This window comes from Pundamilia nyererei, unplaced genomic scaffold (assembly GCF_000239375.1).
Source record: "Pundamilia nyererei isolate P.nyererei 1_Seehausen unplaced genomic scaffold, PunNye1.0 scaffold00026, whole genome shotgun sequence".
Taxonomy (NCBI): domain Eukaryota; kingdom Metazoa; phylum Chordata; class Actinopteri; order Cichliformes; family Cichlidae; genus Pundamilia; species Pundamilia nyererei.
In genome coordinates this window covers 4,201,814-4,215,007 of record NW_005187427.1, presented here as the reverse complement: position 1 = coordinate 4,215,007, position 13,194 = coordinate 4,201,814, and the positions used below count along the sequence as shown (strand labels likewise).

General features: G+C 43.6%; 1 protein-coding gene across 5 annotated transcripts in view; it reads right to left on the bottom strand.

Annotated features, from left to right (window-relative positions):
- The window catches only part of LOC102213353 (transcription factor COE1-like), an 86,028-nt gene that overhangs the window by 68,030 nt on the left and 4,804 nt on the right, over positions 1-13,194 (bottom strand). For all 5 annotated transcript variants that reach the window (XM_005727853.2, XM_005727855.2, XM_005727856.2 and 2 more), the window contains exons 5-6: positions 9,099-9,172; positions 4,958-5,026 (exon numbers count right to left, since the gene is read on the bottom strand). In XM_005727853.2, the coding sequence (XP_005727910.1) occupies positions 4,958-5,026; positions 9,099-9,172 (143 nt within the window). The remainder of the gene's footprint in view (positions 1-4,957; positions 5,027-9,098; positions 9,173-13,194) is intronic.

Genomic DNA, 13,194 nt, shown 5'->3' with positions numbered 1-13,194 from the left:
CACACACACACACACACACACACACACACACACACACACACACACACACAGGGAACCCCTTAAACCCCGAGGCTTATGTGGGCCCCTTTAGACTTTGAGAGGACACACACACACACATTCACACACACTGGTATCCGTAGCACCCCTACACACAGAAAAACACACACTCAAAATGCCTTCCTCGCGCCGCGACACTCGTCTAAGCCCTGAACACACACCACCTGAGACTATAACCCCCTCAAACTGCTCACACACGCACAGTCTGAGCCTATTAAGCCAATTGTAGCAGTCTAAACAGGCACAAAGCTGAGCAGTGAGGTAGGTAACCCCTCAGGGCCACGGAGACGAAAACAGAGTCAAAGAAAGAAAAAAGGAGGTTGGGAGAGGGAGCAAAGCAGAGGGGTGTGGAGAGAGAGGGTGAGGTGAAGCAGAGGCACGGAAAAAAGGGAGGAAAAGGAGGAAGCGAGAAAGGGGGAAGTGGAAGTGATGGAGGACAGTAAGAGAAAAGGGGATGATGAGGATGCTGAGTGATTAAAAAAAAGACAGTAAGAGTTACAAGTAGAAACTGAATGGCAGTCACACACACATAGACACACACACCCAGAGGAGAAGAGTGGTTGTGGCTCTTTAGGAGTCAAGCAGGCGTATGATAGGATAGCGTTGCATGTCGTTAACCCTATATTAACCCTGAGAGGCAGTGGGATGCTCAGTGTGCTATAACAAGGATTAACTGGGCCACACACACTCACAGATACACTCATACGTACATGGTACGATGGGCTAGCTGTCAGTCACACACATGTGCGCACAAGGACTGAGAGACACGCAATGAGCTGTCAGTCACTCTCTTTAATGGTTCGCACAGACAAATGTTTGAATTTGTTAAAGCATGAGTAATGTGTTTAAATGAGCGTGAGCCTTAACTCTGTTCACATGTCGATGTAACGTTTAAATGGTATGTAGATAAGTGTGCTTATGCATATCTCTTCATCTGCCAGTAACCCACTGCAGACTTGGCTGTAGCAACATTTTGGAGCCTTTTCTCTCTACTGTGCGCTGTATATGCTATAATGTAATATCAGTTTCACTTGGCTGAAACCATCCCTGCAGAAGCGTTGGGCAGCATTTATACCATGGAACAGTATCCAGGTCTTAGGGCAGTGGTTTCTTTTCTTTCTGAGAGCTTTCTTTCCAATTTTATGCTGATATGGGGCTCGTTTTAATGTGAGTGCAGATACTCTTCTTTCCTCCAGCATCTCCACAAAAGCCTTTGCTGTTGTTCTGGGATTCGTTTGCACTGTTCACACATTAGTTTCACGGAAACAGAATGCATCTCCTTCCTAAGTATTACGACTGTTGCCCGATCCCATGGTATTTATACTTACATACTATTGTTTGTACAGATGAACATGGTATCTTTCAGGAAATTGCTCACGAGGATGAACAAGGCTTCTGGAACGTCACAATTTTTTTCCAGTGTCGGGGCAGTTTCCTTTGGTTTTCCCATGATGTCAAGCAAAGGGGCCAAGACACACATCGCACTGAATCTGATGATGCTGATTAGCTCATCACAGGCTTCTAACGCTAGTGAGCAAGTTTTCAAGCTGTTTTAATAGCACACTTACTTAAAGTGCCTGGCAAAGTATGTGGACTGGTGGTCCATACATTCACGTGGAAAACAAAGTTTCTACAGGACTCTATGTATTCCTTTGAAAAACTAAATTGTCGTATGTCTGTATGACTTTGTCAGCCTTTTGCATTGTGAATGACTTAATTGTGGAGGAAAATCAGCCCACTCTTCCTTACAGCATTGCTTCAGTTCACTGAGGTTTTTGCACAGCTCGCTTAAGGTCCCACCACAGTATTTCAGTCAGGTTGAGGTTTGGACTTTGACTTGACCATTGCAACGCCTTCATTCTTTTCTTTTTCAGCCATTCTACTGTAGATTTTCTGCTCTGTTTGAGATCATTGTCCTGTTGCATGATCCATTTTCAGCAAAGCTTTAGCTGTCAGGCTTGGCCTCACATTTGAGTCTTGGTGCTGTGCATTACGACCAAACATCTCCAATTTGGTCTCATATGTCCAAAGGACATTGTTACAGAGGTTTTGTGGTTTGTTCAGATGCAACTTTGCAAACCCAAGCCGTGAATAAACGCCCCAGACCACCAAACTGCCAAAACGTCTTCTTCTATTGAGGCGCTCACATGTGCTGACGGTCAGTTAAGTGCATTAGCGTCCATCATCCCACATTTTCACATAACTATAAATCCAATGCGGAGCTTGGCACGTGCACATCCGCATGTTGTAGCTTCATACTATCACCAGAGGGCAGTGTAAAAAAAACAGATCACAGACAAGAATGTGGGACACTCTTGTTTATGTTTGTGCTGTTTTTGGTCTTTTAGTTGAGCCGTTAAAAAGAAGGAATTTATCACAGACATCTTTGTAGCGAAGACGCCATTTTTTGTTTCATTTCTTCTTCATCCCGAAACATTGGCATTACCTTTCAGTTCAAGCCAAATTGTCAACCAATCTGGATTGTACCTTTGTAACTATTATAGCTAAATGCAGCATACACTTGAGTATGTATAACCACAGATGCAGGGGGATATATCTGCTAAACCCTTAATGTTTTCATTGTAACTGTTTAAAATAACTATTAAAGTTACATTTTGAATATTTCTTTGGAGTGGGTGAGTTAATTCGAGCTCTACTTCTGTTTACAATCAATGACACTTTAAGCTGTCATTTTGACTTTGCCTCATTCTCTCTCCACATGTTTGCGTCAAACAGCAGAGCTCCAGATGTTACACCAAGAGGCTGTGAACCACTGCAAAGTGGAGGGGGCAACAGGAAGTATCCCACGGTATCCACGGTAACCTTGACATTCCATCTTGACCAAGTTCCCTGACATCTCCCACAATTCACTCCGCTTTTCTCCTCCTGCCGTGGAAAATGAGACGTACACCCCCTGTGTGTGCGCGCACACACACACACACACTTCAATAGTCATCAAGCATCAATGTAACAAACAGTGACACACGTATTATGATTATGCAGCTATTACTTTGTCAGTTTGTGTCTAATATATCAGCTATTCTTTTAGGGGCCAAACCCAAGCCTTGGCCATGAATCCACACACGCAGATTACATACACACTTTCTAGGCAAATATATAAAAGGCTGTAAGCTGAGACGTTTGAGATAGCCGACAAAACAGAAGAATTGGGCGGTGGTGCGGCAATACCTATAATATCCTTCACGAACACACAAATGCACGTATAGCGTATGACACACGCACACGTTTGTGCACTTAATAAGATTTCTCCAAACACAAAGAAAAAGAGGAAAGAGGAAAGAGGAGTTTTGCACCATATAGAGCGAAACCTTGTACATCCCCTCCAAAGTGGCGAGAATAAAGAATCTCATTCATGCCAAATTATCCCTGTAATAACCTTTCTGACCTCTGTTTGCGGCGCTGATCACACTGATGTTTGTCTTTATGAACCTTTAGTGAAGAAGCACTGAAGGACAGTCTGTAGATACAAAGCTGAGAGTCTATGGTGTGATTACTGTTCATCAGACGCTCATAAGCCACAATATTTAAACCTCAGTTTCAATTGTGTGGTTCCTCACGCCACACAATGGGGGTATGCTTAGGGTAGGGCATGGGAACACTGTCAGTGGATCGTCTGGGTCCTGTAAGTTGTGGAGTGTTTCCTCCGTATATCTCACTTGGTCTAGCACATCTTACATGCAGTATGATTGGACTGGAATCTGGAGATCTGGATATCCCGAGGCAGGGTCAAAACCCCGAACTCTTTGTCGTGTTTCTTGAGCCATTCCAGAGAAGTCTTTGCAAGAGTACTAGTGCCTCAGGGAGTGTGCTTGGACTGCAACAGTGTCTAGATGCTGTGAAAGTAATATCCACATGAATGCCGGCACCCACTGCACTGCAACAAGAAGATCTGAGGTATTTACCTCATCTGTCAGTGCTTTTAATGTTGCAGATGATCAGCTTATATTATAATTGCCAAAAACCTTTCACAAACTGAAACTTAAACATCTGGTCATGGTGAAGTAGGAAAAAAAAGAAACACTTGGTACAAATCTGCAGGAATATGATATTTTGTACAGTGATTTAAGTTGTGTAACAATGTGGTGACAGGGAGTAGAATATTTCACTCCTCTTCCTGTGAATTACTCAAACACATGCAGACAGACCGACAGAACTGCTCGCAGAGGGTTAAAACAACTGCCAAGGAGAAATCAGATTAAAATGAGGTTGGATCTTATTTCAGTTTTTCTCTGTCACTTTTTTTTTGTTCTTCTTCGCTCATGACCCACTTTTCTGTGCTGCTGCAGGAGAGACAGAAAGAGGGGTGGGGTGGATGTTAAGGGAGGGATAACTTCAGTCCTCTCCTGTGACAGACAGAAGGGAAGAAAGAGAGCGACAGACAGACAGAGACGAGCGGCAGGAAAACAACAGACGACTCCTGCTAGTGAGCTGCTTTGTGTTTCGCGTGACGTAGAGGAAACACACATTCATCTGAGCACTCAAGTCTGAAAGTGCGCCTTTGGGATGTAACAGAGCAGCTGATGTGTATTTGTGTCCCCTCTGCAAAGATCGATGATTACGTTACTAGAGTGCGCATGTACATGCAGATAAAACCTGTGTGTGTGTGTCTGCAAGTGTAATTCCACACTGTCACCACCCACTCATGAGTCCTGCTGTTTGACTTATAAAAGCAAAATTGGTTTCTCAAATGCTTCCCGTGCATCTGAGGCCGCTGATTCTATCGAGGAGTGACAGCAGCTCATCCAAACACACAAACATCCTGTCCCACCGCGCCGTTCAAACGGGTCAGCGCACAAACCCTCGTCCACTGTGTGTCTGTGGGTGTGCGCAAGTGTGTGCGTAAGGAGAGAGAGAGAAGAGGCAAAGTGAGAGACAGTACCTGTCGATGATAACAGGGTCTGAGGGTGTCTCATTACGGTTTCCACAGCTCTTCTTGTCACAGCACCGACTACGGGAAGAGAAAAGAAGACCGTCAGGGAAGAAGACACAGGGCAAAGTGGGGGGAAATTTGGGCATAGGGTACATTTTATGGAATTTCCAGATTAGAGGTTTAAGTGGGAGTGTTGCACATTCGTCTGCACTGATAAAACAAATTTATTACAACATCTGCAGAATTTGTCCCAATCTGTCGAAAACAGGCCATAGTGAATTTTACTGAAAGTGTTTCAGAGAAATCTGCCCTGAAAGCAAGGATAAAAATAGACCTGCAAGACAAGGAAAGTGACTGTATAGCAGGATCTGAAGGAAATACACTGTGGGATTGCTGCTTTGACAAATACATTAAAAAAGACACTGCCGGATTTATTGTTGGTCGTGGTTTGTCTCACTAGTGGGTAATTTGTTGCTGTGGTCACTGCCTAGCATTTCTTTTTTCCATTTTCTCCACTTTTTACTGCTGAGCTGGTTGATATTCATTACCAGTGTTCCCAGTATAAGGTGCACCTTTAACCACAGTTTGCCCATCTGGCTCAAACAATCAACTATTAAGATAGTAGTTTCATCCGAATCCCAACAACCTCTCAAACATTCAGGTTTTTAGGATTGGGCTCAAATAGATGATTTAATTTTGCACAGCACATTATAAGAACTACGCAGGTAGTAATTTAGCTGACTAGCAAAATAATATAAAGATAAGTTCCAGAGCTCCAGGCACCAAGATCGTGTTTTGGCTTAAAACTGATCTTTTAACAACCTTAACCAGATGTTGCAAAGCTCCATTTTCCATTTTGCAAGATTGCCAGGAGTCCTGCCCCTACATTACACACGCATATACTAACATTACATGCTAGGTCACAATTTTACAGCGTTTATTGTAAAACACCATGCTTTGTGCTGTGGAGAGCCACAACACTTTTTCCTATGAAACTAGACTGTAATGGGGCATTACACCTATTTTCATAGCCCATGAAGGTGACTGCATAATATGATTGTAACTCTGGGGTTTTGTAAAGTCTCAGAATAATAACCTCTCCTGGTGTCAATATGATACTGTTGGGGTTATGAAAGGTTAATTAGTTAAAATCCCCTCCACATGTGTTGCAAGAAAATGTTTTCATGAGTACGTAATTAACAAGCTGAGATCATTTAGATGCTTATAGTCAAGTTTTTTCCAAAGGCAACATAACCAACAGCATAATCGTCTGGAAATCGAGCGCGAAAAGTCCATCCTAATTGTACTGATGAACCATCAGGTAAAGTGGAGATGGAAACAAAAAAGAAGCCCGAGGCTCCAAAAACACGTGGGTGGTATACACACACGCACACGCATGCACGCACATATGTGAGAAAAAAAACAAAACACCTGACATGGTTACCGAAATTCACACGTGTACTACAAGTGTGTCAAAAAGGCTTTCTTCCATGCATCAATTATGAATAAAGGTGTAAGCAGGAGGGCGGAGGATAAAGATGGCTATGGGTGGGGAGGGGGGGGGTAAAGAGTGAGAGGGTGTGCGTGGGATGGAGAGCTAAACGAAGAGGGTGAGAAGGGGAGGGAGGGGAGAGGAGGGGTCTGGGTGGGAAGAAGAGGAAGGGGAGACATCTCGGGTTTCCCGCTGTCACAGATGGCAGAGGTAGAAAGAAAGCGACTGATACGTTACACCTTTCTCATTGTCTCCGCTATCTGCCGCTCTTTCTGCTCTCGCTGTCGTTTGCTCTCTGCCGCTCTATGAACTGGGTCATTACACTGTAACTTTGGAGAGCAGAGCGCAGCAACAGAGAGAGGTTAGAGAGAGGAATCAAGCAGGAGATCAGGGACCGGGGTGGGAGGTGAAAAAGGAAAGCTAAACCAGATGAGGGAGAGGTAGAGGGAAGGGTGGGTGATGGCGTGGGAAACAGAGGGGATGGAATAGATGTGAAGGAAACTTAAGGGACAGAAGAGGAAGTGGAGGAAGGAGAAGAGTGTTTTATGCTATGAAAGGAGAAGGAAGGGGTGGGATGGGAGTAATGCAGGACCTATATCTGTAGATGCTGGTGAGCTAATCATCTGCTCTAACATGCATCTCCCACCAAACACACATAAGACATGATTTTCACCTGATCTTTAATCACTGAAACAATGAGTCCAAATCGATGCAAAGTCTCTTACTTGCAATTTACATGTGTTGGGAGGGAAAATGCCAAAATAAATTCACAACTTACAAACTTTGTTTTTTGTCTCTGTAAATGAAAAATCTTTGGATATTGACTGTTGGTCAGTCAAAGCTAATTAGATAATGGGTGTTTAACTTTAATTTTAATAGCCAGAATGATTAGCAGCTATGTTAACATGTCAGTGATCACATGATATAAATAAAGTCAAGAGATTAGCCTTAGATTTTGATTAGTTTAGCAAACATAATAACTTAAAAACATAAGTGACAGGCTCATCACTAATCCATAATTCTATTCCTGGAGAGATATGTTTCATTCAAATGTCTGTTAAAAAAAAAATACAAATAATAACAGATAAACGTCTGCTTACACAGAAGCTGAGCAGCCAAGGATTTTTCAAATTCACAGAAATTTGTCTAAAAGTATATTTCATGTCCTGGAGTTTCCAAAGAAATGAAAACTATTATGCTAAAATGTCCACAATAAATTAAACTCCCCTTAAAAATAAAAGCAGTTTCAACCAGCTATACCGAGGCTGCTCTGTCACACAGAGTGAAATAAAATATCTACAATGCCATAAAGCTTCTTGATTTGAAAGAGGGCAAATGTTAAAATACACTGAGCACGACCAACATTTGTATTAAGCGCGTTCATTGAAGCATCTATTGTCCAATTTTAGAGTGAAATCACTCACGTATTCGTGCCAGCGCTTCAGCCAATTTTGCAACGCAGGTCTTTGTGGTGGCAGATTGGCTGGGAGCATATGGCTAATAGCACTGCCGTGACAATAAGCCACACTGATTAATGGACGCCCTGAGCTCTTTGTGTGTGTGTGTGCGTGTTGTGTTGTGTGCAAAGCCCCCGCTGCAGAATCAGCATGTGAGAACATGAGGCAACAGCCGTAACTTTGACCTCAGCGGCTGTTGAAGACAAGCGACTGTTTACACTCGCTGCAGAAGCCATACTTTCTGCACTGTTGCTCCCCCAAAGGAAGTATTTAAAACAAAATCCTGCAGGACAGAACGAGCACCTTCTACCGTACGAGAGTCATACTGTACAGGTTACGCAAGCACATTTGATTCAGGTCCGCAATTATCCTCCACTTGATGAACGGCAATAATTTACAATAAAATCTGTTGCCAAATTGTTTATTTATATATTCACTGTAAATCCGAATTTCAGTTGGTCTATCATGAGCCTCTCCAGCTGAACTGCCTGAGGAATATTCACCAAGCTATACGATGAAGTATTAGTGGGCCTGATTTCACAACTAAAGTCCCTGTGTGCGCATGTAGATGAACCCCAATTTATATTGGTACAGTTAAAGTTTTTCAGTGACAAGGTCAAGGAAAAAGAACAACGTAATTCATGTGCTAAATCTGAATTTTTATAACTGCGCTGTGCAGGGTTCTGAATACACAAGCATACTTCTTTGTGTCTACGGATCTATGTGTGTGTGCGAGTGTGTGTGTGTGCGCGAGTTCCTGCCTATTTTTTATAGTCAGATTGAAGAGCAAGGCCCATTTGTTAGCCATGAAACAACAGAAGGGTTCAGATTGACTAATGAGTTTCTCTGTGTCCTAATTAACCAGGCGTCAGAGACACATGCGCACACAAACTACACATGTTCCCGCGCGCACGTTTCCTATTGTATAGGATAGGTCGGCAAAACGCCCCTATAAATAGAACTTTCCTCCCAACCTACTTCCAAAGAAATTCATCTTAAGCTTATAATTAAAGCAACAACTATGATAGCCAAAACTCATCTTCCTCAACAGATAGGGCTTCAGGTGTGTGTGCGTATGTGCGTGTCGGGGGGGGTTAATGAGGGTGACAAAATAAGAAATGTACACAGCGGTGATTGGTGAGAACTTCACAGGCAAAGTATGCTGGAGGAGAGAGGAGAGATGTGATGCATCTGTTCTCACCTGCACATGATCTCATGTGTCAGTAGCACTCTGCACATCTCTGGGTTCTTGTCCTGGCCTTCGTAAACAATCGGCTGAAAAGAAAGAGGAGAAGAAGAAAGCGGAGAGTTAAACTCGCAGGCTCCAGCGTGCTCATTTCACAGCAGACCAAAGCCTCTTCCTGTTTTTATTTACGGTGTGTGAGTGGCTCACAGAGATCCATTTAACTGATATGTAATACAACAACAGAGCAATCATCAGAAGTTGGACAGATGAGATTTGTTAATGGGATCAGTGAATTGTTTTTGTGGGAACTTTAAACCTTCATTTTCAAAAAAAAAGCTTTGAGGAAATTACTATCTTAATAGTAGATTTATATCATAACGAGCATGAAGCTGCACCTTGACTTGTAGTTTTTCTGTAATGCAACTGCACCGTACACTAAGAATAGCGCCAAAGTGTTATTGAGATAATAGGTTAGGTCCCACTTCACCTCCATGAACGCATCCTTCATCAGTAGCACCTCTACTTCACATACACTCACACCCATTGTGTCTCACACCCCTCCTTACACACACACACATGCACACATACGCACACACGGAGCTGATTCGCACTCATTGTTTTAGAAAATCCTCAAAATAACAACCATCATCTCATCGGCTCTGGAGAATGGTCCTCACATTTTCTGCCTCTGCTGCCGAGGCTTCACCTGCTTCTGTTACACAACACTCCCGCGCTGCTATGGAAGCAGAATAAACCGGCATAAGTCCCACACCACTAAGCTACCTATCAATCAATACGCACGCCCTGTCAGTCTTTGGTCTGCAAAAGCTGGTTTGATGTGTCGTACCGAAAACTGCGGCGAGCCTGACTGAGTGACAAGATCGCTTTCCTCATGAGCAGCCAGGAAGTTTCTCTGCCCTTTCAAATCATCTCTGGCTCATGTTTAGACTGCCTGCTGCCATCAAGTGAACAATGATGAATGAATAAAGCTGATTTTAAGACCACTTAACAAGGCCACACTGACACCGCCATACTTGGAAAATGAGACATGTATATTCACATGTTAATGCATACCTATGTTATGTCTAAGTAGCTTTAAAGCTTATACTACACATGGCCCAAAACTCAAATGCAAACCCTCTAAGAAGAATAATCAGTGCTTTTATTTCACCTGTGATTCCTTGTCATTCTCCATGAAGTGAAATTAACAGGGGCACACTTTGCTGGTTGCATAAAACAGGATTCAGGGGCACAGTGGAGAGGCTCTGAACCTCCCAGTGGCTTCTTATTGGGGCCTCAAGATGAGCAAAGGGTGTAGGCTGAACCTCTCATTTGTACCAACTATGTGAAACTTAATGGAAAGCAGTGACAGAGGCTGTACTGTCTGAGGGCCCCAGTATTGTAGCCTAAAGCATTTCATACTAATAGCTAGCTGTGTTTTCTGGAATTGGAGCCCCCATGTGTTTCAGGGCCCGAGGCCCTTGTCAGTTACAATTTTCCATGCATGTGCATATTCCATTTGAACCCCTCCTCCCCACGCCTGCAGGAAATCTATCGATATGTGAACCTGGAGACCGAAAAGCTCCTGGTGGTCCAGGATTCCAGGGATGTGCACCCACAGTCGATTCAAGCACGGGGTGAAAATATGAAACAAAAATGAGCTCATGGAGGAATCTGCACCAGGCTAAGCTGACATTCTCCAAGAAAAGCCAATCTGACCAAAAGCTGTCAAAGCGTCTGACGCAAGTTCAAATACGCAGGAAAGAAAATAAGCGTTTGTTCAGATTGTAAATATTTTAAATGACCTCAGACAAAGAAGAAAAAAAAAACCGCTCCCATTAACACACTACTGAGGTTGATCCGACACCCAACATCTGAAACTCTTTCTGGAAACGCTCACTCATCAACATTTGAACTGTAAAATCCCCCTGATTGCCCTTTAATGAAAGCCAAATCTAAGTGTGGGGAAACGCAGAGAAGGACAGAATTCTGACAGAGCAAATCTGAAGAGGAAACGTGTTTTATAAACCACAGTTGTGTCTGTGATTAGTCCTGCTCCTCGCGCCATGGGAAAAGAGTGGGCCAGGAGAAAGCAATGAGCTTGCTCCCTAACCTCGCCGAGCGCGCATCACCATCATCTCTTCCCTTTTTTTTTTTTGCACTTTGCTATTTTCTTGTCTTACGCCCACACGCAAACACACAAGTAAACCATTAAACCTTTGGCTGGGTGAATGCATTGATCTTTCTAAACAGAACAGCCGTGTCGCCCGTGACACGTACCACCACATAACAGCCCACCTCCTTTATTTAAGGCGATCGGGTCAACAGCATAGATGAGCTACAGTCTGGGTCATGCAGCAAAAGTAAAAGTTTGTAACTGTAAAAGACATCCAGTTCTTTCCCACCTGACTGATTGCTGCTCGCCCTGTGCCAACAATCTTTCTTTTTTAAACCAGTTTGGTTTTCGAGAGAGGTCTTGCGTTACGGAAGGTAAAACAAAACATTAGTATTTACGGCAGAACTGCATGAAACTAAGGTCTAAAGTTTCTAATTGGTCTGCCCTCATGGCAGCTGGAGACCTCTGGAGCTCCAAAGAGGAAAAAGTGACAATGCAAAGATACTTCATCCACCCTCTGTGACAGCCTCTTGTGTTAGTGTGTACCTTCCTCTACCGCCACGGCCCACGTTTGCCTCAGATTCTTCATTGCTGTCACTTTGCCTGCTCTGCTCCTCTCTTTCATCTGCTTTTCCCTCCTCTGTCTCCTTCCTCTCTCCACCTCAGCAGGCCTTTCACACAGCATCTTTGCTTCTCTGTTCCCCACCTTTGAAGTGGCGTGATATGTGCGGCATGTAAACAAGGATCCGTTAAGCAGGGGAACACACTTCCTCCTGCGTTAGTGTCAGGTCGACTAGCGAGCTAGTGATCCGACAGGGCCGCAGTGACAGACGCTTTATTCTCCGGGACAGAGTCGTGATCAACGAGCTCCGCGCTCTGCTTCTGAAGACTAGGAGGTGCTCTCCTTCTCCGTTTAACACAATCAGTTCTGGCCCTCAGCGCACAAACACAGAACAGGTAGACTTACAGAAATAGAACAGAAACAGGCAGCAGCTTTTAAATGCCAAATGTTGGAGTAGGCTTTTCCTTTACTGGCTGTTAAATCACAGTGAGAAGGGCGGAAAAAAACAGAATAAAAGCCGTTTGCCTCATGATAGTGTGTTGCACATACTCTGAATTACAGAGTCAAATATTTAAGTAAAACTAAAATTAATACTTTACACCGCTGATCAACTACTAAAACTGAGAAATTCATACTAAAAACAAATCTATGTTTCTATTGTTTACTCTGAATAATCTTAGAGAAATGACCCTCTTGCTTTCTTGTTTTTATCGTCTTCTGTTTCTGGGCTTTTAAACAGTGAAACGTGTGAAAGGTATGCTACTACGGCACCAAGAGAGATTAACGAGACTAGAATAAGGCTGGATTTTCGAGCATTTGCATCATGACAAATGTAAATATTGATGATTATTTCCTAAGTTGTAAAACAGAAAGCCTGTTTCATTATCACGGTTACAAACTCAGCAGCTCTTTATTTTGTGTGTTCCTGTCAAAAATGTGTTTGGGCATGCTGGGCTCGGGTCGTGTGTTTTCAATTTTGGTGGATGAAGCCACATCTTGTTAACAACCAGTGAAATAAGAGCGACACCAGTGCAACCTCTGGTCTTCTGTGTGGCTTCTTCTTCTTTTCTTTTTTTCCCCGCCTGGCAAGACAACAGTGGGTGCGAACAAATGCCTGTGTGTGCGGTTAGAGACAGCGGCCATGACATCACTGACCAGCTAAGCCAACCTCGCGACTGTTTTGGTTTGACCACCTGTTAAAGTTCCATTCCTCCACTACTGGGAATAACACACACACACACACACACACACACACACACACACAAACTCAAGCGAGCATGCTTTACGCCTTCTCCAAAGCACCTTTGCACATTTACTGTATACATACAGCACTAAACACCTGCTCCCCTTCCCCATCCACACAGCCACACAGCAGCACTCACACAGTGCAAGGAAGGCACCACAGGTGCAGCACACCTGCCTCCATCCTCCCC